At 39.3% G+C, this 27,623-nt stretch overlaps 2 protein-coding genes across 2 annotated transcripts; both read left to right on the forward strand.

Moving 5' to 3' along the window:
• The first annotated feature begins 245 nt into the window (after window positions 1-245).
• On the forward strand, window positions 246-13,842 carry ABCI7 (non-intrinsic ABC protein 6). The gene is made up of 3 exons (XM_089166223.1): window positions 246-1,386; window positions 8,764-9,023; window positions 13,068-13,842. Exons 1-3 carry the CDS (start codon window positions 496-498, stop codon window positions 13,387-13,389), a joined length of 1,473 nt encoding a protein of 490 aa, XP_089022349.1. The 5' UTR covers window positions 246-495; the 3' UTR covers window positions 13,390-13,842.
• Window positions 13,843-15,949: 2,107 nt separating this feature from the next.
• TBL12 (trichome birefringence-like protein (DUF828)) lies at window positions 15,950-26,548 on the forward strand. The gene is made up of 5 exons (XM_089165935.1): window positions 15,950-17,031; window positions 17,240-17,380; window positions 17,931-18,180; window positions 24,660-24,980; window positions 25,400-26,548. The coding sequence occupies exons 1-4, from the start codon at window positions 16,466-16,468 to the stop codon at window positions 24,939-24,941; spliced, it is 1,239 nt and encodes a 412-aa protein (XP_089022061.1). The 5' UTR covers window positions 15,950-16,465; the 3' UTR covers window positions 24,942-24,980; window positions 25,400-26,548.
• The last annotated feature ends 1,075 nt before the right edge of the window (window positions 26,549-27,623 follow it).

Consider the following 27,623-nt stretch of genomic DNA (forward strand, 5'->3'; position numbering starts at 1 on the left):
ACATAATAGTATTCTAGATGAGAGACAAGAGTAAGGAATGACACACTTTGGCGTCCCATGAGGGAGCTCGTCGGAGAGGTGGTCTGTGCCTGTCCACCACCATATGGTGAACTGCCTCCAATCTGAGACGTCAGATCCAAGGCCCACACTCTACACAAGTGCTGCCAACGACCAGGATTGCCTGTGCTACCTACAAAGCCAGTAGTCTCGCTTCTTACTGGTCAATCACACCCCCTTTGCTGCTGAGTGCTCTCTCCTCTGGTTTCACTTTCTTACATTTTTATCTCACTCTGAAACGTGTTCACGAGAGTTCCCATGCTGGAAGGTAGTTCATCTCTTCAGGGGGCCAACAAAATTGATTTAATATTTACTAAGAATTGAGACTTGAAGATGGAGAACGCCATGTGAATTCCGTCATCTGCCGAGATAATCAATTTTGCTTTTTCTCTTCAGGGCTAATCAAAGCAGGATAGATCAAGGAATTACAAAAGAAGCATGGCGACTTCAATCTTCCCTCTTCCCTATTGTCAGAAGAAGCTAACGTCACCGTTTCCCTCCAAAGTCAAAACTTGTGGTGGATTTCAAGTTCGACGCTCCTTTTCAATCCCTCGTGCCACCACTTCCGACCCTTTTGTCCTTCAAATTGCAGAAACCCTGGAAGACTCTGTTTCAATTCTCCCTTCTTCGTCTTCTTCACCATCTCCAGCCCTCCAGAAGCTACGAGATAATTCTGCTGAATCGATCCTATCCATTTCTTGGCCTTCTCGCAAAGACGAACCTTTTCGCTTCATTGATACTTCTTTACTCAGATATTCCCAAATTGTTCCTGCTTCTGTCCCTTCCCTTTCCGACGACTTAATTGGCATCTCATCAGATTCCCAACTCCCCAGTCTTGTCATCGTTGATGGTCACATTATCCCTTCCGCCTCCGAGCTCTCTGGATTGCCAGATGGGGTTTATGTGGGCAGCATTTTGAACATTTCTTCGGACACCATTCTGAAGAGGGTGCTTGAATTTGTCTCTGGATTCCATGAAGGAGACCTCTTTTGGTCTCTGAATGGGATTGGAGCTCCGGACGTTACTGTTGTGTTTGTTCCTGAAGGGTGTCGCGTTGAGAATCCCCTACACTTGAAGTTTTATTCTCGTGAAGGAGGGGACAGTGGGTCGAACCAGTTGCCTTTGTCAAATCCGAGGGTACTGGTGTTGGTGGAGAAGGGAGGGGAAATTGGAATAGTTGAGGAGTACTCTGCTGTCGACAGAGATAAGCAATATTGGGCTAATTCTGTTACCGAGTTGGTTGTCGGAGAAGGGGCAAAAGTTCATCATTCTTACATTCAGGAACAGTCTGCAAGTGCTGTCCATATCAAATGGACCATCGTTCGACAGGTGAGCTTTCAATTTAAAACTTCTCTTCCCCCCCCTCTAAATGTACGGGTACAGAGGTTCTCTTTGCATCTGGGTAAAATAGACCACAGTCATCTCATCAGTTAAGAAATGCATTTTGCAATCCCTATCCACAACATGCCTAGGATACACTAAAAGTTAAATTTAGGTTCCCCCCCCCCCCCCTCTAAATGTACGGGTACAGAGGTTCATTACTTTGCTATCATGGGTAAAATAGAACCACAGTCATCTCATCAGTTAAGAAATGCATTTTAGCAATCCCTATCCACAACATGCCTAGGATACACTAAAAGTTAAATTTAGGTTTTTAATTTCTTTAGAACAATTATACCCTTATGGTTGATCCATTTCCATGTTTGTTAGTTTCAACGGGGGCATTGCTTTTTGGTAAAAGGAGCAGACAAGTTTCCCTCATTATATATTTAGTGCTGTCCCATTTGGATACTTTTGTGAGGTTGCAACTCACATATGCTAGATGAGGTTCTAATTTACTTCTATGTTAAGGTCAATATTTTGAACAGTGTCAAGAATATTTCTTAAATTTCTTGCCCTTTTGTCTGAGTGTTCAATTTCTTTCTTTCGTATTTGCCTTTTCTTTTAATTTCAAACATCCTCAGCTTGAATGGCTCTTTATTGATAGCCTATGACATATTCTGATGAGAAACCAATTATGGCATTCTTAGGCTTTAATGGCTTGGGAGTAAGAGCAACCAATCATTAGAAAGTACATCTTTCTAGGCTTTAGTGTTTCCAAGAGAATATGACTTCCCAAATGATACTAGATCATTACCAAAGTTTTCATGTTAAAGGAAAAAAGAAGCATTACCTGGAGCCATTTTGACTTCTAATCTATTATTTGAAAGGGAAACTTTTGGTAGGTTGGCAGCAGAATGTGTGATTCTATAAGCAAATTTGTGTTGGCCATTCTAGAAGGTGTTTGCACTTTTTCTTCTTTTACCGATCTCCAAGGCAACAATTAAGTCTAACTGTAGAGCTACTATTTCTTCTTAGAAAACTTCAGACTTTACCTTCTCTTTGTGTAGGAATATGTTATAAGGGCAAGATATGAAGGTCGGGTCTTTTGATAAGCTAAAAACTGAATATACTAGTAGATCCCTGCAACCAATACAAAGCCAGAAAACCTATGAGAGTTTGGGTAGAACAAACTTGTCTCTAAGATTAGTTAATCCTAGCAATCACTAGGAATTTTGTTGTAGGGGCTAAGGTGATCATAAGGTGATATGTTATTTATTTGGACGTGTTGCGCAACTTTGTCTCTCAGTCAAGTTCCCTGGTTCCAAGATCTATCTCTCTGTTCTGTTCTTTTCATTACCTTGTTGCTTCTCTGTCCTAAAAGTCACATGTGGTGATGTGGGATATCCCAATGGGCTAAAATCCATTTGCATTTACCTTTTATGATTGTTAAACATGTCTTGGTTGTCAAATTAAGAACATTATGTTTTTCTTTTTTTGGGGTGGGGGTATGAATAAATAATTCATTAACCCAAAGGAGAGAACTGGTGGGTGGAGGGGAGTACAAGACCAAAGGGCAGAAGAACCCTACCAAAGCCAAGAATAAGCAAAAACAAGGAACAAGGCATTGAAGTCAAGACCAAATAGATGAGACAAACTCAAGGAACAGGCTAGTTTCTCTTATTTTGTTCTTCTTCCTGGAAGAGTCGAGCTCAACAATGAAAACTTCATCAAAGTGATGGCGCCCTTTGGCACAATGGTTGCTTCGCCTGCTACCTGAAGCAGAAGGGAAGGGGTATTAGCATCAGAAGAATCCCCATTGTTGCCCACAACCATGAAATAGGATCAAGATTAGACAGCAAAGCCCCAGTCAAAGGGGAAGAGGAGGAAGAGGATGGGAGAGAGTGATAGGGGGGAGTGATGGGGAGGGAGAAGGAGCCTCGACTGTGTTATAGGGGGAGAGAGGAGGGATCTGAAGTGAGGGGGAGGGATGGGAAGAGGGTGAGAGAGTGATGGTTAGGCATCTGGGTTGAGGGAAAGAGGGAAAGGGGTGTGAGGAGGGTTAGAGGGCTGAGTAGGGGATGGAGGAGAAGAGGGTAGGGTTGGGGAGGCAGAAGAGGGTGCGAGAGTGACGGTTAGGCCAGAAGAAATGGAATAGAGTCAAGAGAGGAGGTGGACATGGGGTGGGCAGAGAGAGAGCGAGAGATGGGTTGGGTTGGGCTGAGGAAGGGAGAAGAGAGAAGGGTGGTGGGCCCCTGCAGGGAGAGGATGACGTTGGGGGGGGGGGTAGAAGGGTTTGGGTTCATTAAAGAGGGGGAATCTTGGGTGAGGGGTGGAAGAGAGTGTGGTGGTCCCCAGCTAGGAAAGGAGTTGGTAAGAAGGGGGAGAAGGGATGAAGGGATGAAGTTGATGTCGAGTTATTGATATATCTTTCTATGAAGTTAAGAACTTGTGTGAAATTACATATAGAACAACTACCATTGTTGGGTTTTTGAGATATTTGCATATTTGATATGGATTGTAAAGTTACTCATGGAATTTCCAATTAATCTTACTTCTATGTTTGTGCAAACGGAAAATATTAAGATGTTCATCTCTGGTAATCAAACTTGATTTAGCTTTTTTGTGGACTACCTATGTTGATTAGTTTAAAATAAACTATAGCAGGGAAGTGATTGTTGCCTTAAGCTTAAACTTAGAATCCCTGAGGGGTCCATATTGTAAAGCGAAATTCCTCCTGTGCTTTCAATCCCCAGAACTTAAAAGTGAAAATTTTGGAATAGATACTGTATTCAGGAACCACAACAGTAGGATCCTATTCATATCAAGTCAACACCTGGGCTAGTTTTCTGTGGAATTCAGATGCTTCAATATAATGCCCATCTCCTCTTATATTTAACTGACGTCAACTTCTTAATCGTATTGTTCAACCCAAAAGTTGTGTTCCACTCACTCAAAACTACTACGAGGGTTTCTTCTATGAAACATCTCCCCTTGCTCTTTTCCTATTCCTAGGTAATAATATTGTCTTTTAATCCCCCAAATTAGAATCAGTAGCTGCTCTTCTTCTCAAAGCATGTTCATTCCAGCAACGCTAAGAACCCTAACCCTCTAAGCTTGCACTAGCTTTGAATAGCCATATGGGTCCCCTATTCCACCTGTCTTCACCTGTCTCTGATTTTAAATAATATTTCTATGGAATGGTCTCCTACATCTGCATTTTCCATCTTCATAGGAATCAAGCTATCAATTGTAATCAGCCTATAACCAAAATAAGGGTAAGAAGTAGAGGGGCTGATTTTCAAGGTTAGGTTGTAGTTGATGTCCCTCCACCTCCATGTGAGTATCAAAAGGAAGCCAGTCGGGGATCACCTACTACAGGTTAGGGGAGAAAAGAGAGAAGAGGTTAAAAGTTGCAATGGTGGGGAGACAAGCTGTTGAGCATCAAACATAACTTTATAGCGGAAAGCCTCCCTGACGACATAAAAGCCCAGGGACCCCTTCACAGAGGGCCCTTGATCTGGGATTGCTTGGCGACTTACTCTAAAGGGCCGTGGATCATAACACATGGGCTGGAAGGGGCGCAAATTTGTAGATCGCAGCCAAGGTAAGATTCATGCAGCCATTGATGAATTCAGAATCCGGAAAAGTTCAAAATAGTCCCAAATTCATGTGCAACACCATCCTTAGAAAAAATGGTTTAGTCATATAGCAGATGAATCTGCCTTAGACTATCACAAGAACTTGGTTGTAATAGATACAGCAAAACCTTTGTAATTGCTGTTTTAACTAATATAATATAAAGGTTATTTAGCATAAAAATAAAAAATAAAACACCATCCTTAGAAATCAGAGTTCAGAAACTCCCCCCCCCCCCCCTTTTTCTCCCACCAGACACACCAAAAAAAAGAAGAAGTTCATGCAGCAACATCCATGAAATGAGAGTTTTGGATGTCTCAAATTACCTCAGATGAAGCAACAAATTTCCAAGACAGCAAATTATCTAGCCTAAAGTTGCCGTGATGGGGTGCCTGATGAGTTTTTACAGGTCTGAAAGGGACAAGTGATAAAATAAGAGGTTCTTTTTAGGTGAAATGAAATAAGCGCCACGAGAGAGAGCTCTGTAGGTGAAAGATGAAAGGTTGGATTTGTGAAGGGCTGGCTATATTGTGATTTCTCCCTTGGTGATTTTGAGTGAGAGAGTTTGGGAATTGCAGAGCTCATTGTTTTCTTCCACTCAGGGCTACCCTTATGGTTTGTCGGGCTACCGATTACACACTGATATGTTTAGACAACCAATTTGCACTTTTGGTCTAGTCTCCTGCCACTTGTTGGCCTCCCATTAGTGCTATGTTGCAGTCAACTATGGTATTCAAACAACTGATTAGAACTTATATCTAATACTCATTGGAATTCAAGCCCTTATTATTCCAAAAGCACTAGTCCCCCCCCCCCCCCCTTGGTGTGGGGGGTGGGGTGGGTTTGGAACTGTGAAGGTAAACATGAGATGTTTGATAATGTAAGAGTAGAGATTCATGATTGGTCTTTCTGCTTGAAAAATCTGTAAACTCTAAATTACCTCCTGGATTGAAATTCTCATGGAATGTGTTTAGAAAATATGGGTTAACTGAATTTTTTTTAGGAAGTTTGATTGATCTAATAAGAAACATGGATTAAAGTATTGCTTTTCGGCACATCACTCTTCTGCATTGCACTAGGAAGGATAAAGTAAGGAATGACCATAATAGAGCTGACCTGGGACTTGGGAATAGCCCCTGCTATACATGAGAAGCTAAGAGAGAGTCATTTAAGGTGGGATGATCATATTCAGTGGGGCCTGAAGAGGCACTGATTTGGAGGAGTGATTTGATTCAGATTGAAGTGCTGCAAATGATATTAACCCTACCTTTTCTGGCAGGGAGGGTTTTCAGGGCGTATTATTCTGTTAGATGAATCATTGTTTAGCTGTGTCCATTCTTGGTATTCTGGGCCCCTGGACATAGAATCAAGCCCCAAAAATTCCATGTTGATTGGGTTTTTATGGGAGAGTGCTCCCTCCCACTGCTGGTTTTGGTGCCATGAGGTTGACCTCTCTTCTTCCCTTTGATTTTTTTGGTCCTTATTCCTTAGTTCACAACAATAACCCTCCCTTTTTGTCTTTATCCAATTTATCATCTACATTTGTGTTCATTCCATGTTTTTCCTGTTCACTGAAAGCAAATACCTTGTGCATCATTTCACCAAATCACTGTTTACTTTTGTGCTAGTTACTAGATTGCTATTACCTCCTAGAGTTGGGTTATATTGCTTTGGGTGGGCACATAACAATTCCAGAGCTAGATTTCACAACCTGGGATTGCATAAATAGGTTGTTCTATCCTTACTGAGGACTCTGATTTGTTGTATTCTGATTTTGTGTCTTGATCCATCCAATTGAATGCACCTCAGTTCACATAGTTACATATCTTTCTCCACATAGTTGTCCTCTTACGACAACCCCCCCCCCCAAAAAAAAAAAAAAAAAAAAAAAAAAAAAAAAAGAAAAAAGAAAAACACACACACACACACACTACAGACTCTTGAATTCTCAAAGTTAAGGATTTTGTTACAAATCCTGATCTATTTAATCATTCTTTTCAAACATTATCTGTGTACTAAGATTGCTGTGCCAGCATTGAAGGTAATGGATAAAATAAATAAAAAAAAAAAAAAGCCAAAAGTGGAAAGCAATTGGAGAAAAAGGCTGTAATTGGTTGTTGCATTATATTTAATTGTATAAATGGTATCATTTTTTAGTTACATATGAGTTCATGCCAAAATGATGAACTATGATTGCTAAAGAGCATACCCAGTTTTTGAGCCTCCTGCCACTGCAGGGTTAATGTATGCAGCCTTGTTCCTACATTTTGCAGAGAGGTTGTTTCCAAACTTGAACCTGTGACTACTTGGTCACAATTGAGTAACCTTACTCTTGCACCAAGACTCACCTTCAATGTACTAGTACCTGCTGCCAAGGTTCAAAATTTTGGTATCTGGTAACATATCTATTATCTAAAAGGTGATTCTAAGTAATGTTGCATGTTAGAGAGATTTGTGATATACTAATGATAGACATGGGCATGTTCATGATACATGTGAAATACAATTTCAAAAGATTCAACACTATATAAGTAATGTGTTGAATATATCATGTATAAAGAGGAGACAAAGTACGACAAGACAGGTGCATTCAATTTATCATGTATGAAGGATGATAGTCTTATTTACAGGGCGAAAGCGTTGCTGAAGGCTTGCACATGAGAAAAATCCCAGCGGCGCATGTTTTCTACAAAGCCTTATCCCAACCATTTTTACTGAGAGGCTATCTCGATACCTTGACCTAGGCTACAAGCTGCCGACCATTGTGCCAAGGCCCGTCCCAATGGTTCTTACTTATGTACAAAATAAAAAAAAATGTCATTTTCGGTTTGTTGAAGATTTAGGGCTTAAATACACAATTCATTGTGAATAATGACCTAGTTTGGTACAGTCATTTAGATTTGTTTTTTCACTAATTTAGTTCCATGGTAGAAAATGACACAACAATCAGTGTTTAGCATAAAAATCCGATGCTTTGATAGAAAACTGTTATTGTAGATATGTGGTTTCAAGCGATAATTACAGACTGTTTAATTAGTAACTGTTGATCAAATCAACACTTCTAGAGTCACTTTTGCTGGTGCGAACAAGGAATCAAGTTGATTTTTGCCAAAACAAAATGAACTACAAATGCTTTACAGGAGCTCCTGGTAAGAGTTTTTGAGTCATTGTTCAAGTTACATAGTTTATAAGAGATGTATCCATTGTACCGATAAACATCAATTTTGGATCTCTTTTCAACCTTCTATAGTTGATATTTTGATATGCATTGGTACTTTAAAAATACAGTATGCATTGGTGCATCGGCGGAGATGTTAAACTACTTGAAAACTTCACTGCGGCTTGTTGAATTGCGTAGATGCTATGTATATAATATAATCTATTTTCTCCTTGATATTTATTAATAACATAAGGATATGACCTTGTTAGGTACGCCCTAACACATGCCCAATCTAGATAATATTGTAAATCATGAGAGCTATTGAGCTTGATGTTTGTCATGGTTAATTTGATATTAATGGATGGTTCCTGCAATTTTCCTTTTTGGGGATTGGGTAGTTGACTAGTGTGGGTGGAACTTGAATGAATAATCAGCGTTGATCCCTGGACGATGCTTATTGTGGAAAATTAGCTGGCTATGCTAGTTTTTAACTCTTTGTGATAACCATGAATCATAGTTACAGACTAAGTCTGCAATTACTGATTTCTCAAGTTCTAGCTAATTATGGTATCCACAATCTCTTGCAGGAATCAAATAGTAACTATGAGCTTGTGGAGATCAGCACTGGTGCTAAATTGAGCAGACATAACCTCCATGTTCAGCAAGTGGGGCCAGATACTGTAACGAAGTTGTCAACACTCCAATTATCTGTAACAGATCAAACGCAGGATCTACATAGCAGACTGATCTTGGATCATCCTAGAGGCTATTCACGGCAACTTCACAAGTGCATTGTGGCTCATTCATCTGGGCAAGCTGTGTTTGATGGGAACATAAAAGTCAACAGGTACTCTCATTTTTTCCCCCATGTCAGAAATAATCAGCATTGTCTCTATAGTGCAACCTCCATTTCATTCTCTGTGACTAAAACTGATAGTTACTGTTTTCTGGTCCAGATATATGGTGTAACGGTTAGCTTATGTCTCAACCCCCAAATACCCTTATATGCCTCCATTGGTCTAACTTGAACCTAAATTTTCTTATTTTTTGCATAAATGCTCTAAATGGAAGGTTTTTTTATTTCCTTTTTCTTCTTGCCAACTTTTGTATATTTATGAGGGCAAAGTATATCTGGTGGATAAAGGCTGTGTAAGACTATCTGATAGGTCCAAAAATCTTCCATTTGGCATGTTGATTGGTCCCAAATTCTGTGGACAGGCAGCCCCTGATGACCTCTTTCACATGCCAAGTTTCAGCCCAATGCAGTTTTAAGTTTCTAACCGTCGAACATATATGGTACTGAAACTCCAGGACCTATGGCCAGGGTAGATTGTACAGTAGCAGTCAGATTACTGCAGGCATGCATAGAAATACATGGGTATGCATGCCAGCACATGGGAGAGTACATGGTTGAAAATGAGTCTGAAATTTGACCATTGGCTGATCCAGATCTTCCCCTATCCACCATTTGGAGTGGCACCTCGTGCTGCATAGTGGCAAAATCAGGTAGAATGTTGGGATTTGAAGTAGCAATTTCCCCATTTATAAATATTTAAACTTTATCATACAAAATACCTAAAATTGTGGTTTAATTTTTTCTCTGTACTTGAGGTTTTTTTTCTTCTAGATATACTAACTTCCCATACCTACTGGATACCAATTACCAAGTATCTGACATATTAGGTCACATATGTAACCAGTTTTGTTTCTTGATATGAATGTACAGAACTGCCCACTGATTATATCCCGCTTGATACAATCGATTTTTTTTTTCCTTCTTTTTTTGGATGAATAATACAATAGATTTACTTTGAGCTTCATTGACAGGTGACAGACAGAATAGTGGGAAGTAGCTTTAGGAAGATAATTGTACTGACTGCAGCCTACCGTTCTATCCACTTTCAGATAGTTCTTTTGAGGTAGGCTGAATGTCACTTTGGATTCCTCAAGACCTGATCTCTTGGCAGTGCTAAATAAATTAAAAATAGAAGAGCAAAATAGAAAGAGGTAAGATTAGGGGCATCCATGAATAGCAGTTAAAACTTAAAAAAGTATAAAGGAAGAGTTTTGCAGGTCACCTGTTTTTCATTATTAAAATAAATATAGATGTCTAATCCCAAAGAATGAAGTCCTTGATTTGTATGTTATTATTATTTGCTTCCTTAAGATGTTCTTTCTAACAGAATGCCTTTGTGAAGTAAATCTTCTTGGTAAGTGTCAGAATAGAAATTTGAGGGAAACTCAAGTTTCGACCAGGTAAAAATGGGATACTTAGGTGGAAACCTGAGAAATTTTGAGGAACCTTGGGACTTTTTCACACAAATTTAGACATCAAGTTTCGACAGGTTTTAAGGAGTATTTTGGGTGGGACTTTGCATTTAAGTTAATTAGAGTTTAAAGAACATATTGGCACATGCATTTCACTAAAAAAGTCAATGTAGATATATCATTTAATGTATGTCATTTCGTAGATATATCATTTAATGTATGTCATTTCACTATAAGTCTGGTCATCAACATGTCTAAGATAACCAGTTTGAGGGAATACACAATTCAGATTGGGAAGTCCTAAGATATGGAAGGCATTGATTATATTTTGGTTTAGGGTTTTTTGGTTTAAATATGTAACTCTCCTCCTCTGTAACTGGTTTTCCAGCTTTGTTGAAACTAGTGGATTGTTTGGTGGCTGTGGGTTTTCTTCCCTTTGAGGGTTTCCCACATAAAATCTCGTGTTCTTGTTTGATCTTTTTCTCTCTTTTTCGTTGTGTGTTTGTTCTTCTGTTTCGAACCCAACACAAGTTTCCACGAAATTTTTCAAGTTTCCCTGAGATTTTTTCTCATGAACCGGCTAGTCCAGCCGGGTCAAACCAGGTTTCAATCTAGTTGGGGGAAATTTCCTAGTTTTGCATGGTTTGTCAAAATTTCCCAGGTTTCGGTTGAAACTTGGGACTTTTTTCCTGCTCCCCCAAGGTTTCATTTTGAGGTTCTGAAAATGGGAAATTTCAATCGAAAATTTGATGGTTTCGATCGAATTTTGTGCAATTAGTGTCAGTATCAATCTGCACCATGTATGATTGGCTACCTTTTATGGAGTAATCAGGGTGCAAAATACTGCTTTTCTCTGACAGTTGGACTGGATAATTGGTGCCTTTTGGATCCATCATTGCCAAAGCGGAACAACTTGGCAACCATCCAAACTGTTTTTCCCCTGTAGCCTGTTGACGAGTGAATGAGATCATCTATTTTGAGGTTCTGAAAATGGGAAATTTCAATCGAAAATTTGATGGTTTCGATCAATTTTTTTACGATTAGTGTCAGTATCAAATCTGCACCGTGTATGATTGGCTACCTTTTATGGAGTAATCAGGGTGTAAAATACTGCTTTTCTCTTCTTTCTTTTCTTTCTCTTGACTGTTGGACTGGATAATTGGTGCCTTTTGGATCCATCATTGCCAAAGCGGAACAACTATCGCAACCATCCAAACTGTTTTCTCCTGTAGCCTGTTGATGAGTGAATGAGATCATCTAGTTCAAACAGATCCAACTGCTTGAACTTATATTGATTGTAAGATTCAAATATCTCGTTGATTGAAACTTTAGGACTCTAGCCATGAATTTAAAAGCAACAGAGGGAATATCTTACCACAGCGATATCATCAAGACAAGCCCTTGATATATAGACCAAGTATTGTAACCAAGGTGCTTGGCTCATTGTATGACTAAAGCATCTGAACTCTCTGTCAGTTCCTTGTCTGGACTGGCAGTGGGTCCACGAGCTCATCAACTGCCGGGGCTCAATACTTCAGTTTTAATATGACTGACAGTGGCAGTAAGTTTTGGATGTCCTGTCATTTTTTGGGGTTTTCCATATCAATATTGTTGCAGATTTGACCTGATGTGTCTTAGCCCGAGCTTGGCTTGATTGGCCCATACTTTGGAGAAAGCTGAACACTTCTTGAAGGAACTGGTTAGACCTCTGCTTAAGAATGAGACACGTTAGAGGCCCCGGATGTCACCAGGGGAAAACCTGCAATGGCAAAGTCTAAACCTAGGGCAGTAGGTTTCGTTTCTCTCAGGAGCGAGTGGAACATGACAACTCTATCAGACTCGTCCCCTTGATGAAGTGGGATTACCTGATATTTAGGTGGTAAGCTTGTAGACCCTGTAGGATAAAATCATACTGTAGATCCTTGGCGTGATCAAGTTGAGAATGCAGGGCCAATGAAAAGTGATGGTACTCACCGTGTTCACATAGATGTATGAGCTTTTGATTGTATTTGGGTTAACTCATGCAGCATGAGAGTCTACAAAAGTTTGGTTAGTTTAGAAGTGGTCCTCAGTGGACAGGTTTTGTCTTCTGCTTTCCCCAAGATCACCTTCTTTGGCTTCGGGAAGATCCTGTGCCCTCTGGGTTAAACGACATAACTGATGGACTGGTTGCTCTTCTCAGAGGCATTGGATTGGCATCTTTACTGTAGGCAGAAGGTCTGGCAATGGGTTCTTTGGACTGAACAAGTGAGCCCAGCTAGGCAGTTCACAGAGTGGTGGCCCAGGCCTTGCACATGTCAGTCTTTGGTTTGCTGGGCAAACTTTGGCATATCAATCAATATGTGTCATGAATGATGGTTGAACATTTTCAGGTTACTAGATGTTAAGATTATGTTCAAACACGGGATTACCCATTGCACCATTTTTGGCACATGTAATTGTCATGAGAATGAAAAAATATAGGCTTCATCTATATGGATTTGATGAGGAATAGATGGCAATAATAATGGCTGATGGCTAAAGCTTTTCTTGTGGTCATTCCTAAATCCTACTAAACTGATTTATGGCATGTTTTTCTTATCAGTTTGCAATTTGTATTTTGCTTATTTTCCTTCTTCTTCAGATATGCACAACAAACAGATGCTGGACAACTAACAAGGAGTCTCCTTCTAGAGCCTCGCGCAACTGTGAATCTAAAACCTAACCTTCAAATCATTGCTGATGATGTCAAGTGCTCGCATGGTGCTGCAATAAGTGATCTTGAAAAAAGCCAGCTTTTCTACTTTCTTGCTCGTGGTATTGATTTACAGACAGCAAGAAAGGCTCTTGTATTCTCCTTTGGAGCTGAAGTGATGGAACATTTACCTTACAGCTCTCTTAAAGAGAAAGTGGAGAATCAAGTCCACTGGTTGCTAGAACCTGCACATGGAGGAGTCCTTCAGTGAGATTTCCGTCACTGTTTCAAATCATATTTAATCTTTTTTGTTAGATTCTTTTGTCATAAGCTTACGAAATTCAAGAATTTTACTTCAGCTGATGGCTGATCTGGTGTATATATAATATTTTTGCCCCTCCCTTGTGGACTAGCCTGGAAGAGTTCAAACCTCCAGTTATGTCTCTCTCCACCAGTGATACCTCTGTTAGGATTTCTTAGGCTTCCTCAACAGTGGCAGCTTTGCTAGGTCCTTGTGACTTCCACTGATAACTCATTTCTTCTGCAGCCTTCCCCAAGACAACCCTTGTCACCCACGACATGCCCTCTATGCCACCCCAGCTTCTTCCCTTCCAAGCCCACTCCTTGGCACCTGTGGAACTATCCCGTGTGCTTCTACATCGAAGCCCTGTTTCAACTCCTCTATCTACTTTCCTGGCTCCCAATCTCCTCGCCTCGTACCCCCCAAAAAAAGAGAAAAAAAAAAAAAAAAAAAAAAAAGAAAGAAGGAAAAACTCCCACCCCCACCAAACATCATCCCAATGCGACTCCAAGCAATTGACCCATTTGCAGTTATAATCCATTGGACCAAACCTTGTCGTTGACCCTCTCCCTTCTTCCCTATGCATTCACCTCTGCCTCCCCCCACCCCACCAAAAATAGACAATAGAAAAAAATATTCTCTGGCCTGGCTTTTCCTCCCTAAGAGATCTTCTTTGCCCCTCCCCCACCCATTTGGTCTGCATTGAGGCAACGCTTCCCAGGTGTATTGAAATAGATAAGGAATGTTGACAAAGCCTTCTGCAGGCTTACCGATATTCCGTGTTCACTAAAGTTGATTTCAGCTTGTGTAGGCTGGCTACTTTGGAAGACACTATCAATAACAAATATTGACATAGAAGTTATAATCAAAATTGTGGGGACTTAATGAAATCTAGAACGGTTCTTGAAATTGCAGTGCATGATTTGGTTTCCCAAGAGAGTTTTGAGTCACTCTAGACTATCAACGGTTACTCTAGAGGCATGATCAATCATACAATATTTCAGAAGTGGATACCGAAGTACATGTCTCCCATGCCACAGCTCTTTGACATGGTAGTAAATAAATTCCTCAGGTTGAAGTATACCTTGAGAAAATGGTCAAAAATTGAATGAAGCGGTTCTTTAGATTTCACATTGCTGCTAGTATATGTGCTCTCCCGAGGATCACTTCAGATGAACCAAGCTTTCCAATTACTGAGGACATCACCAGGGACTTTGCCATATCTGCAATTTGAAAGTTCATTAAGACAAGTGCAATTTGTGATCTTTATGGGGCCCCAATCCAAAGTAATTAGCAACCTTGAAGACTAATCAAGGAGCAGGTAAGTTGGCCCATTTCAATTCTCTTTCTGTCGAATTATTTGTTGGAAACACTGGTAACCAGTGATTCCACTCTCTCTAACAAAACAGTGAAACACACACACAGACTCCTGATCGACGTTAATCATTTCTATCTAATACAATTGTTTCTAAAATAAAATTGATGGCTAATATAATATACAAAGCTATACAAGAGCGAATATATTTCTAAGCTGACCATGACTATCAATGAAAATAATTTTATTGGAATTGTAAGGGTTCTCCTTCAGCTTTATGGCAGATTTTTATGTACTGACCATTGATCCTCATATGAACTTCGTCATGGTCCTGGTTTTTCTTTCTTTGAGTAAAAGTGAGGAGGTGTTCCTGTGAGAGACAAACTAATGGAAAACGAAACATAGTGAAGAGAGAAACGCAAAAGGGAGAAAACGGAACTCTGTGGTTTGGATCAACTTAACTTTGAGTAGAGTGACGATTATCTTCTGTTCATGTGAGAAGTATAGAGAGCAGCCCAAATGGAAGGAAATTCATGGAGAGATTTTATTGATGTAGATTTGTTTCCTCATAATGACACTCTTTTCAACCATTGGCGTCAATGTGAATTGAAGTGTGCGGGAGTGCCATAGTCCGAAGGACTCAAATGAAACACAACATATACATTTGTTGTGTTTGTGACATGAATTTTTGTACTCATTTAGGAAGATGGACTTAGACCAATATATTTTGTTGGGTGACCTAAATGAGCTGGTTTGAATTTACATATATGTATCTTATATTTGTCTACCACATTATTAAGAGATTAGGAATTTTCCATTAGGGTTTTGGGTGAGAGTTCTTATAACGCCATTTTCGAAGATTGGTTGTAATATTCTTTTTGTACTTCTTCTATATGGTGAAAAACTCTTCTTTTTTGTTGGTAGATGCAACACATTCATTGATTAATGCAATACACATTTTATTGGTGTGTGAATCACGTTAAATCTCTATGTTTTCTTTTTATTTATTTTTCAATTCATTATTTTGTGATATTCATTTTAACAACATCTAGATAAATGTTGGACTCAACCCTTCCTTCAATGCGAGGATTTTACTCTAACTTAGGGTCTATAATCCTCCACCATTTAGTCGATTGATATGTAAAAAATACCAACACTTTAGAGAAGACGTCTAAAGTTTCATTTTTGCTGATGGCATGTGTAATATCTTCATCCGTTATATGGGATGGGGATCATAAAATGGAACAACAGTTTCCCATAGCTCCCAGATCAAACCTTATTTTATTTTATTTTTGGTAATGTTTTCAAATCAAACTTGATGCTACGATCCAAGACGAATAGGCAAGTTCGTTAAAATCCAACACCAAGTAGCCATCGAAATATTTTGGAGGGGAACATCATACTTCTTCGACGTCCATAAGTTCTCAGGCCGAACGAATACCATCTAAATCCAGTTATTTCAACCACTCGAAGACATAGCTGGAGTAACAAAGGATGCTGAGCAGAGAGTGGAAAAGAATTTCACACGGTTAGCCAGTTCCATCTTATCATAGCCTCTCCTGTTAGATGTCCATCCAGATGCTTCTCTCCTCTTTCGGGCTCTAATTACGATTCCAGGTAACCTGATGCATTCCTTGGTAATGTTCTGCAACTGTGACGCCTGTGACGCCCAATACTGCTCTCTTAGTAACACACCAATGGAACTCTCCTGATCTCACTTTCTCTGAGAAGATGGCTTCAAAACCCACCATTTTTTCTGGGCTTATTCTTGTAACGTGTTTACTTTTTTTCCTCTATTCCTCTATTCTTTCTTTCTACTCGACCTCTCCCCAGCTATCAGATTTTCCAGATCCCTCTCTCAGGAAATCTCGACAGAACCCATCAGAGAAAACTAACCTATTTTCAACTTGCAATTTGTACAAGGGAAACTGGGTTCAAGATCTCAACTATAAACCTTTCTATGATGAAAACTGCCCATTTCACCGGAATGCTTGGAATTGCTTGAGGAACAAGAGAGAGAACATGGAGAAAATCAATTCGTGGAGATGGGTGCCGGAAAATTGCAATTATTCACGGATTGATCCCTTTGCTTTTCTGGGTTTGATGAGAAATAAGAAAATTGGGTTTGTTGGGGACTCCTTGAACGAGAATTTCTTGGTGTCATTTCTTTGCATTCTTCGTGTGGCGGACCAAAGAGCGAAGAAATGGAAGAGGAAGGGTGCATGGAGAGGAGCGTACTTCCCCAAGTATAATGTTACAGTTGGATACCATCGGGCCGTTTTGCTTGCCAAATACGAGTAAGAAATTTCGGTTTCTTAGTTTCATTAATTTGCTTCACCAGTTGGCTTCTATTCACGTCTTAATTCTGATTTAGAACTTTGTGCTTTTGATAATTTTCTGTCGGTCTAAAATTAGTTGATAACAAGCTTCTCTTACTTGAATGCTTGATATTTTCTGGGATTTTTATTTTCTAAAGGCTCACCTTTCCCAACTGATCATATGAAGGTGGCAGTCCAGTAAACAGTTAAATTTGCCGGATCAAGATGGATTGAAGGGGATATATCGAGTTGATATTGACACTCCTGCAGATGATTGGAATGAAGCCTCCAAGTTCTATGATGTGCTGATTTTTAATACTGGACACTGGTAAGTAATTCTCTTCATCTTTTAATACTTTTTTGTCTAATTCTTTTAATGTGCTATCTATGAGTCTGAAGGGTATCCATCAATTCATTATTATACTGTAGACAGGAAGTAGCCATCTTTTGACGTAGCAATTTCCTGGTTTCTTGTTAGAGACTGGAGTTAAGCTCGACTATCATGAAATTCAACTGCATATGGTCATCAGGAAACCTAGTATTTTGGTTCTCATCCTTGTATTATATCGTCAATCCACAAGTATTAAAAGATTGGCAGGGAACACAGTATCCTTTTACCTGATAGGTTGATTCCATCTATCAGAAAGTCTGCAAGTACCTTGTAGTGTTTTTATTTGGTGTGATAAGTACCTCATGATTCTACGGCTGCATCTTTGTTCTCAACCCTTCCCAATCCAGATGAGACTTGCATTCCTTATTTTTGAATGGTTATCTGCCCCTCTCTATTTGGAGATATTAACTCAGTTTAAAGAAATTTTATTAGCATGTTATAGTATGTAGATAAACACGGAAAGCTTTCTAATGTTGTAATGTATCAGGTGGGGCTTTGATAAATTCCCCAAAGAGACGCCTCTTGTCTTCTACCGGACAGGGCAACCGATAAGTCCTCCACTTGGAATGCTAGATGGACTTCAGGCTGTACTTCAAAGTATGGTCTCTTATATAGAAAGGGAAGTTCCTAATGGGACCCTTAAGTTCTGGCGTTTGCAGTCTCCAAGGCACTTTTATGGTGGTGATTGGAACCAAAATGGTAGTTGCTTGTTCGAGGAGCCTCTGAAAGCTGACCAGGTATGAACTAATCAACAGCTAGTTATTCTTTTTATCATGGAAGACATTTCTCTTGTAATGGAATACATCCTATTTGGGCTAGGAAGCTTCCATGCATGTCTTCAAAGCTGTACATGCGGCAACTAGGTTGTAGATTCTATTATCTGATATTGTGATTGTTTTGGTCTACTCATGATTTTGAGACTTCCTTTGATTGGCTGCTGCCCAAACTGCAAAATATGCTACTTGGGACATTTTCCATTTTCCTCTTTCCTCAATAATCTCTTGTTTTTCCCTTCTACTTGTACTATCTAATGATTCTCATGCAGCAACCTAATAGAATATTCTAAAAGTTCATTGTGTGGAGTACTGAATTAATGGATATGTATTTAACTGGAAACTTGGCCCAACTTCCGGGTGGTCTAGCTCATTTACATTCTCCCACTATAATATAATAGAATATTCTGGATGTGGAGTACTGAATTTCTGGTTATGTTTAGCTGGAAAGTTGGCCCAACATCTGTGTGTTCTATATTACAGAAGCAACCAAATGTGCACTTCCATGTCTTCTTTGTTTTAGCACTTAGAATGAAAAACTATAAAGCAAATTGCTCTGGCACCCCCAAAATGGGGGCCTTAAAGCACTGACACTCCACTTTATGTTAAAAAGCATAGAGACCCAAAAATTGGATTTTTATTGGATATATGTGTTTGTGAAATTAAAAGTAACCGCAAGCGCACGGTATCGTGTAGCTAACGGGTCTATATCAAAGAGATATGCCACTTTAGAATTAACTTCTTAATGATAATGCGAGAGTGCAATGATTAAAATTTGTTAATTACTTAATTAAACTAAACGAACGGTCCTAATCCATACATCTAATGCGATCGAATTGAAACGAAAATTAAAGCAAACATAATCAACTCATAATTAATAAAGGCATAAAAAATGCGAATAATAAATAAATAAAAATAAAAGGGAAGTGATCCGAGTGTCAGCTCTAGATCTAGGTAAGGGGAGTATAATTATAATGACTTTGACCGTGGACCCTTTGCTGTAGCTTACAGTCCACCTATCAAGGGAACGAATATTAGAGAAAAAGAAACTGCAGAAAAGAAATAATTAAAGCAATAAAAGGAAAGGGAAACCTTAACCAAAGAGAGGCACGACTGTAAGCATCTCTGATCAAGGACCCAGGGGAAGGGAGAACAATAAATAAATGCTGAAAGTAAATCCTAAATTAAGAATATGGAGGGGTAGATAGAAGCGGGAATGGAGGGAGGAGAGAAGATTATTGAAGAAGGTTACTTACTTGCGAATTGAACAAACGATTCGAATCCCAACCAACCCTAAAAACCAGATCTAGATCTAGAATGATCTTGATCTAGATCTGCAATTGCTAGACCCAGAGAATAACGAATCTTAAAGCTTGAAACTTGAACTTGAATCGCATTACATAGAAAAATTAAACCTAAACATTCAATCTAAAAATTTAAATCTCACAATTGCAAGCAAAGAAAACTAGAGGAAGCCTAAATAAACTGAAGAGAGAAGAAAGAGTGCTTCTACTAAGCTCAAAAAAACGTTTCCCCTTGATGGAGTATGCTCTCCTTTTATAGAGTTTACATGGGATATGAATCTTGCCGGAATTTGAATCAAACTCAGGGTTTCTATCTGACTCAACCAATTAGGGTTTTGACGTACTAATCAGACTTACTTAGAGAGATCAAATGCACAATTCCACCGTTGGATTTGAGGATCAAGAAGTCGTGAAGCTCTTCTCCAAAAATCAGCTCGATCGGACATCGGATGACCGTTCGATGCAAAATTGAACAGAGACATTCAAAAACGGGATTTTTCCTTCTTCCTTATCTGAATATAATTGTTTTTTCCTCTTTTTTTTTTCTTTAATCAAATCACAAATAGGAAATAAGATATTGAGGTATGCAAGGACTCTTTTCTCAATTTGGACTCTCTCAATAATATCTCTGTAGATTTGATTGATAATTTATAATCTCAGCCGTAGATCAAATTTGCTTTATTTATCTCTTAAATATTTCGGAGTTGGCCCATAATCACATCTCTAGCCCATCATGCTCCAGATCAGGCCCATTTTTGCATTTGAGAATTTGAATGGACCTCTTGACGTGTAAAATTGCATGATTCATACCCAAAACTCCAAATATTTGCTTAAATATTGAAAAGTCCTCAAATCTGCAAAACAACATAAAACCCTAGGTAGCTCCACTCTAAGTGTGTAAAATGCATGTTTTATGCCCTAAGATTTCACACATAACTGTGCTCATCAATGTGTCAAATTTATCACTGTAAACAGTTAAATCATTGTTTATTTTAAAAAATATCTTTATAATAAACAATGTTTGAAAGGTTTTCAATGACAAATTGGACAAATATATCCAATGAAAATTCAATTTTGGGGTCTCTGTGCTTTTTAAACATAAAGTGTGGTGTCAGTGCTTTAAGGTCTCCATTTTGGGGTGTTAGTGGAATTTTCTCAAAACTATTTAGTAGTTCTTTTTCTTTTTGATGAATAAATAAATATATTAGAGAAACCACGGCAAAAGGGAAATTACAAAGAGAAAAGAAAGGGAAGAACGGGGGGGGGGGGACAAGCAATCAAGAGGTCGACTGGAGAGGAGAACTAAGACTCCAAGAACTAACAATCAACCTATTCCTTGGAGAATCAGCAACAGGGGGATGAGGCATAGAAATGACCCTAGAATAAACATCAAAATAGATGGCATTCCAAATCAAGCTTTGGGAACGAGATTTGGAGGTCCATCTTCTCATGTTGCACTCCCACCATAAGTGGTGAACAATAGCAACAAAGACGAGCTTACCCACATGGTCGCAAATCATTGAGCCAGAGAATGTTCTTAGGATCCATTTTCAATCTTAAGCAAAACCAAAAGACCGCCTCAATCTAGGCCAAATAGAAGCAAGGGTTAAACTCTAGATGGGTCGGGAGAAGGGACAACTGAAGAAAAGGTGGTCAAGGTTCTCAATACCGTTCCAACAAAGGATACAATTGGGGTTGGTAGGGATGTGGCGGCTGCTGAGGAAAGCTTGAGTGGGGAGGGCCAGGTTAAGGGATTTCCAAAGGGTGAGAGATTGGCGAGGGATGTGGCATTTGAACCAAACTAGTGGGGATCCAAGGGATAGGGGGCAATGGGATCTAAGAAGATTCCAAGCAAAGGCGGTAGTGAAGGTTTTGGTAGGGGACGGGGTCCACACGATGATGTCGTAGGTGGAGGGAGAAGGGGGGAGGGAACTCCAAACTTGTGTGTGATAGGGATGGGGAGAAGGGGACCAAGAGCCATTAGAGATGAAAGAGGAAAGGGGGATTGTTTTTGGGATGTGGGAATCATAAACAGCCTGAGGACCTATAATAGAGAACAATATGCCCATCGGATGCCCCAGGGGTCAAGCCAAAAGGAGGTGGAGGAACTAGATGAGATTTGAGTAGAGATTGCAGAAAGGGCAAGTGGCCGAAGAGTTAGAAGTATTTTCCATATCCAAGAAGAGGTGGAGAGGGGCAGGGAAGTCCAAATGGAATTTGCTTTGAGGAGATATGAGTATAACCAAGAAACCCAAATGGAATCAAGTTTAGAGGCAATTTTTTAGATGAGTTTGAGGAGACAGGCCTAATTAACATCATAAATCTGATGGATACCAGGCCCTCCTTCAGATTTAAGCCGATAGGTGGCAGCCCAACTGATAGAATAGAGAAAACGAGTGGATTCTTGGCTCTTTCAAAGAAAAGTAGTAAAGAGGGATTCCATGGTATGGATGGTAGATTTGGAAAAAGGAAAGATGCCACACTAGTAGAGATAGGAGGATTGGAGGACATAATGGTTGAGAACAACTCTACCGGCAAAAAAAGAGAAGTTTGCCTTTCCAAAGTTGGAGTTTCTTCCTAATGTGATCAAGCATAGAGGAGCAATGGTGGCGGGTGAGCCTACCAGGGATAAGGGGGAGACCCAAATAGGTCACAGGGAAGGTCCCAAGCTTGAAGCTGGAGAGCAGTAAGAGGGAGGAACGAGCGGAATTTGAGATGCCTGAGAGTAAGATAGTGGATTTTTCAACATTGACTTTGAGACCAAACAGGGACTTGAAGTAGGAGAGAGTGGAGAGAATAGAGGAGATGGAGGGGTGGTCTGCTTTAGAGAAGATCATGAGGTCATCAGCAAAAACAAGATGGGTGAGCTTTAGGGCTTTACACTTGGGAATGGGGGAAATGAGGAGTTGGTCAATCTTGGATTGGAGGAGGCGGAATAGGACTTCTAGGGCTAGGGTGAAGAGGCAAGGGGAGAGAGCACCCTTGACGGATTTTAACACGAGAGGAGAAGTAGCTACAGGGGAACCATTAGTGATGATGGAGAAATGAGCAGAAGAGATGCAGACTTCAATCCAGTGGATAAAAGAAGAAGGTTATCCCATGGCTGAGGCTCTGAGGGAACCTCACTAATAAAGTCTCAGGAGGTGGAGTCAAAGGCTTTGTGGAGGTCAACCTTATGGAGAGCGGTTGGGAACTTCTGACAATTTCTGCACATAGGAGAATGTTATCAAAGATACTACGGCCGGAGATAAAAGATGATTGGTTAGGACTCATAAGAGAGGGCAAGACAAGCTTGAGCCTATTGGCAAGGATTTTGGAGATGAATTTATAGAGGAGATTACAGAGGGAGATGGGATGGAAATCGAAAGGGAGGAGGCTTCCAGGCTTCTTGGGGATAAGGTAGAGAAAAGTTTGGTTGATGGAAGCAAGCTGGGAAGGGTTGAGGAAGAAGCTTCGAATAGCATGAACTCGATCATTCTCAATGAAATCCCAAGCAGCAAGGAAGAAACTCATACTAAAACCATTAGGGCCAGGGTGAAAATTCTGGTTGTGCCCTATCTAAGTTTTATCCAGACATGAACTGTCACCACACTGCACTCATTCTGCCTAGAAAATAGGAATCAGTTGGGTGCACTTTTTTTTTTTTTTTTGGGGGGGGGGGGGGGGTAGGGATACGGCTGGAGGGAGGTCGTAGGATATTAAATTAGGAAAGTTAAGGTTGGGTTATATGCATGTGATTCTTTGATCCATGGGGTTTCCAATGTGATGGGTTGCTTTTATAGGCCTAAGGGTGGGTAATATGGTTGAGTATAGGATTAAGCTGTTTTGGGCTAGTTCAATTGAACAGGTTTTCTGTTGTTCAATTTAAGTTGCTGTCTTAATTGCTTAATTTAGATATTAAATTGTTGGGGTCTCATCAAACTTAAGTCATCTGTATGTTAGGACTTAAAGTTTCACTATGTCATTGAGTTAATTTTATTTTATTATTTCAGTTTTTAATAATCAGTTTAAGTTACTTTATTATTCATTGGATTAGTCTTTCATTCTCAGTGTTAGTGTCTTTTATATAGTATTGTAAAGGGAAAAGCATTGTACATGAATTGGGGGGGGGGGGATCGCATCTTTTGCTCAACTCTTCATGTTCGAAGATCTCTTTGTTTGATCAAGATCCCTTGTGTTTGATTAAGGAACCCTTGTATGGGGATCAATGTAAATTGGTGTTTGATCCAATCAAACCACATTGTGGTGTGAGTCTGGTTTAATATTCTATTCTCATTGTTCCATCTTCATCAGTTAACAAGTAAATCTTCTATTTTTTGCGACTACAGTGCCACTTTTAAAGATATTATGTAATATGTCCTTCTGAGATTAACCAAACCAGCCATTGGATTTGGATGAAATTTAATTGAATCACAAGAAGTGGATTTAAATCTCAATAAATTATTGTTCAGTCGATTGGCTGCTGAAATAAAAAATTTACCTTTCCCTTTACCTTGTTAAACCCTCTTTTTTATATCTGAATTTTTTTAATTCTAAATTCATGATACCTATTATTTACTGATTATAGGTTACTTCTTGATGTGTGAGACCAGCAACCTATCTTCACTTTCAAACTATAGTCCATTAGATATTTACTGTTTATTCCTAGTCCTATTGCTGGAATATGGGCCTTGGCACAACAGCAAGATTGCTACCAAGTGGTCATGGCCTGCAGGTCAAGTCTAGAAACAGCCTCCGTTGCCTAAGTAAGGTTAGCCTACATGCATTATGACCCTCCCCAGATCTAGCAGTGGCAGGAGCCTCATGTACTGGGTATGACCTTTTTACTCCTAGTCCTATTGCTACTAGTACTTTGACCTATTAATTGATCTGGCCATCTAACTATGTTCAGGTTTTCAGCTAATCATTCCAATGCTATTTATTGAACTCAAGCTGTTTCAGCTTTGTTTGACATCTGATTTTGTTTAATTTGATTTCTGTTAAATCTGGATCTTATTCTCTGGGAAAATGTTGTTTGCCTACTGTTTTGATCAAATTTAGTTCTACATCCAACTGCCTGATTAATAACTATAGTAGATGGCTTTGGAGATGGCAGAGGAACCCAAATTATATGAGAACTTTGTACTGATGTCTTGACAGCTTGACATGTGGTTTGATCCCAGGTATAAAGGAGTGAATAAAGAAGCAAGGCAAATAAATTACCTGATTAAAGAAGCATTACGAGGCACAAACATCCATTTACTTGATCTAAGCCATTTGAGTGAATTCAGAGCAGATGCCCACCCAGCAATTTGGTTGGGAAAGAAGGATGCAGTCTCTGTCTGGGGACAAGACTGCATGCACTGGTGCCTACCCGGAGTGCCTGACACATGGGTTGACATCCTATCAGCTATGATCAGCCATGGATTAGAAGCTATGTGATGCATGGTCAAACTCTTATCAGATACAGCTAAAACCATTGTGAGCATTCCTGGAATTTCTTTCCTATTTGAAGAATAGTCATATGCTTTTAGAAACTATGTTAGTGCAATTGTTTTTCAAGTGACAAGTATTAAATAGGTTTTTATGTTTGTTTATTTTCAAGTAATCTTGGGGAACATAAGTTAACTTCGGACCATTTTACATGAGTGATTTACTAATGTTAATACTTTTGCCAATTAAACCAAGACCAATGAAAATGATTAATGATCTTTGTATAGAGTATCTGTATTTGCCTCCTACCTCTTGTTTTGGCTTCTCTGGACTTTATTTGTCTGAGCAACAATGATTAATCAGAACACATGAAAGTACTTCCACTTTCCTTTTGATTTGTCTATCCTTTCAATGCCCAAAATGCATTAAAGCCTGGCTTTTCCTGTGTCTTCTGTTTGCTGTTCCAGGTTTTGTCAATAGTGGATATAATCCATTTCTGATGAGGTATGACTGAAGGCCAAACGTTGACTAAAATTCTTCCAAGCATTAGTTCTTGCTCGCGTATAAATGGTTGGCTTTCCAAGATGAATGAGTGAGAAGCACGGAAAAGGTAAATCATCTTTGTGGGTCTGAACATGAGTTGAAGGATGTTGCATGGAACTCCCATGGTTCTTGTGGTTTCGTGGAGTTGGATCCACAGGTAATTCATTCAAGATAGTGTAATTAATACTCCCGATGGCAATTGAAAGCAAGTTGCCTAAGTCTTCCACTCGATTAGGTTCTCATTAGGGATAAGCAAAGCCAGATTACTGAAACAATTCTCCTTTCCATCTAGAATAATCACTTTATGATTTCTAGGTTTACATCTTCAATTATTTATTTCTTTCATTCAATATTACAACTTTCTTTTGTTGTACGACCAGTTTAACTGGGCAGCAGTTCCACCAAGTGAGCTAATTTACTTAGTAGTTTCAGTGATCATAATTTCTTTTTGCACTTATCTCTCTGTAATCCTTTTACTATGTCCCTGAATGCAATTTAATTATGTAGTAGTATTCTGATTCCTGGTCATTCTTACCTCTCTATTCTATACAGAACCACTTTTACATTCTGGTTTTCAGAAATCAGAAGTGCAGAACATATGTTTTCATTAGGTCATACAAGGGAAGAAAAAGGTGTAGCAATTCCTTACTCCACACTCCCTTTAATGGGTTGGAAGCTTGATTAAGCATTTGAGTTGAGCAGCAACATAGTTCCTTCTCGCTTGAAACCTGTCTGCAGACCCTATAATCAAGCAAAAAGTTCAGCTTCAAAAGAGAAGGATGTCCAGGATATTTTGTCACCTTGAGAAGAATGTTCCTCTTGCCCAAATTCTCTACAAACCAACCTCAATTTTTTAGTATGAGAAAATTACAAGATTAGAAATCAAGTTTACTTTTACAAAACCATCCACTTTATGTTAACACCTTTTTGTGGGATGTACCCACTCCTTAGAGCCTCCGGTAGCACACCGATATAGGCTCTTTGTCCCTGCAGGGATGGAGTTCGATAGAAGTCTTGAGAATTCAAGAAAAGTGCATGGATTGTTTATCATTATAATATTTGTCAAGTGAAAGTGTAGTCACTACAAGAAAAAGTGTCAATTGCGATAGAACATTTGCCACGGAAACAAGCAACTGTGGCAAAAAGTCCAACTATTGACATTTGAACAAAAAAAATCGTGGTATTTACTATTTAGGGACTCTTTTGCCATGGTAATTCCTTACCGTGGCAAAAAACCAATATATACACTCCCATACTGATAGGTTCACTGATTTTATAACAATTAGACTATTTGCCACGGTAATTTGTTACCCGTGGCAAAAAAACCCCATATATACAACCCTCAGACTCATTTCCATAATAATAGATTGCCTAATTCTTAAAGAGAAACATGACAATTGGACTATTTGTAAATGTTAGATCGGGTAAATGCTACGGGAATCACGGTAGTAATAGAATGATTATTTGCCACGGTAGGAGGTGTCCGTGGCAATTTTCAAAATGGTTTGTTATACAATTAAACTAATTGCTATGGTGAGAAATTACCGTGACAAAAAACCCTCCACATATACTTATGTCTATAATTAGACTATTTGCCACAGTAAAAATTATGGTGGCAAAAAACTTTATATATACCAATTTTTTATTGTTATAGGAATTAAACTATTAATTTCGGTAATAACAAGTAGGCTATATGCCATTTCCATGGCAAATAGTTAGTGCCAATTTCCATACTTATGTTTACGGCACAGACTATCAGGGTATCTAATAGTGTTTGCTCCCCATGCTTTCGCACCCCAAATGTCGGTCTTGGCGGATCTTTGCGCCAATTCTTGAAGGAGCGCTTTCTTCCAATAAATCAATTAGAAGATTTGATTGGCTTTCTGTTTAGTACTTCTGACACATAGTTTTTTCATTATTTTCTTATGAGGTCGTTTACAACAACAACACCACACAACACAAGCCTGGGCTGGGCCTACCCCCATCCCTAGAGGAGACTAATAGTGTAGTCGCATTAACTCTTCTAGACCTCTATAGCTTTTATGAAGCTCCAGTGTGGTAAACCACCATACCCCAACCCACCTCCATACCCCAGCCCACCTCTCATTTCTGTTGAATGAGAAGACCCTTAAATGACGATAAGGTAAT

The sequence above is a fragment of the Hakea prostrata genome, chromosome 8 (assembly GCF_041222555.1).
Source record: "Hakea prostrata isolate BN-2017 chromosome 8, UWA_Hpros_2, whole genome shotgun sequence".
NCBI classification, from domain to species: Eukaryota; Viridiplantae; Streptophyta; class Magnoliopsida; order Proteales; family Proteaceae; genus Hakea; species Hakea prostrata.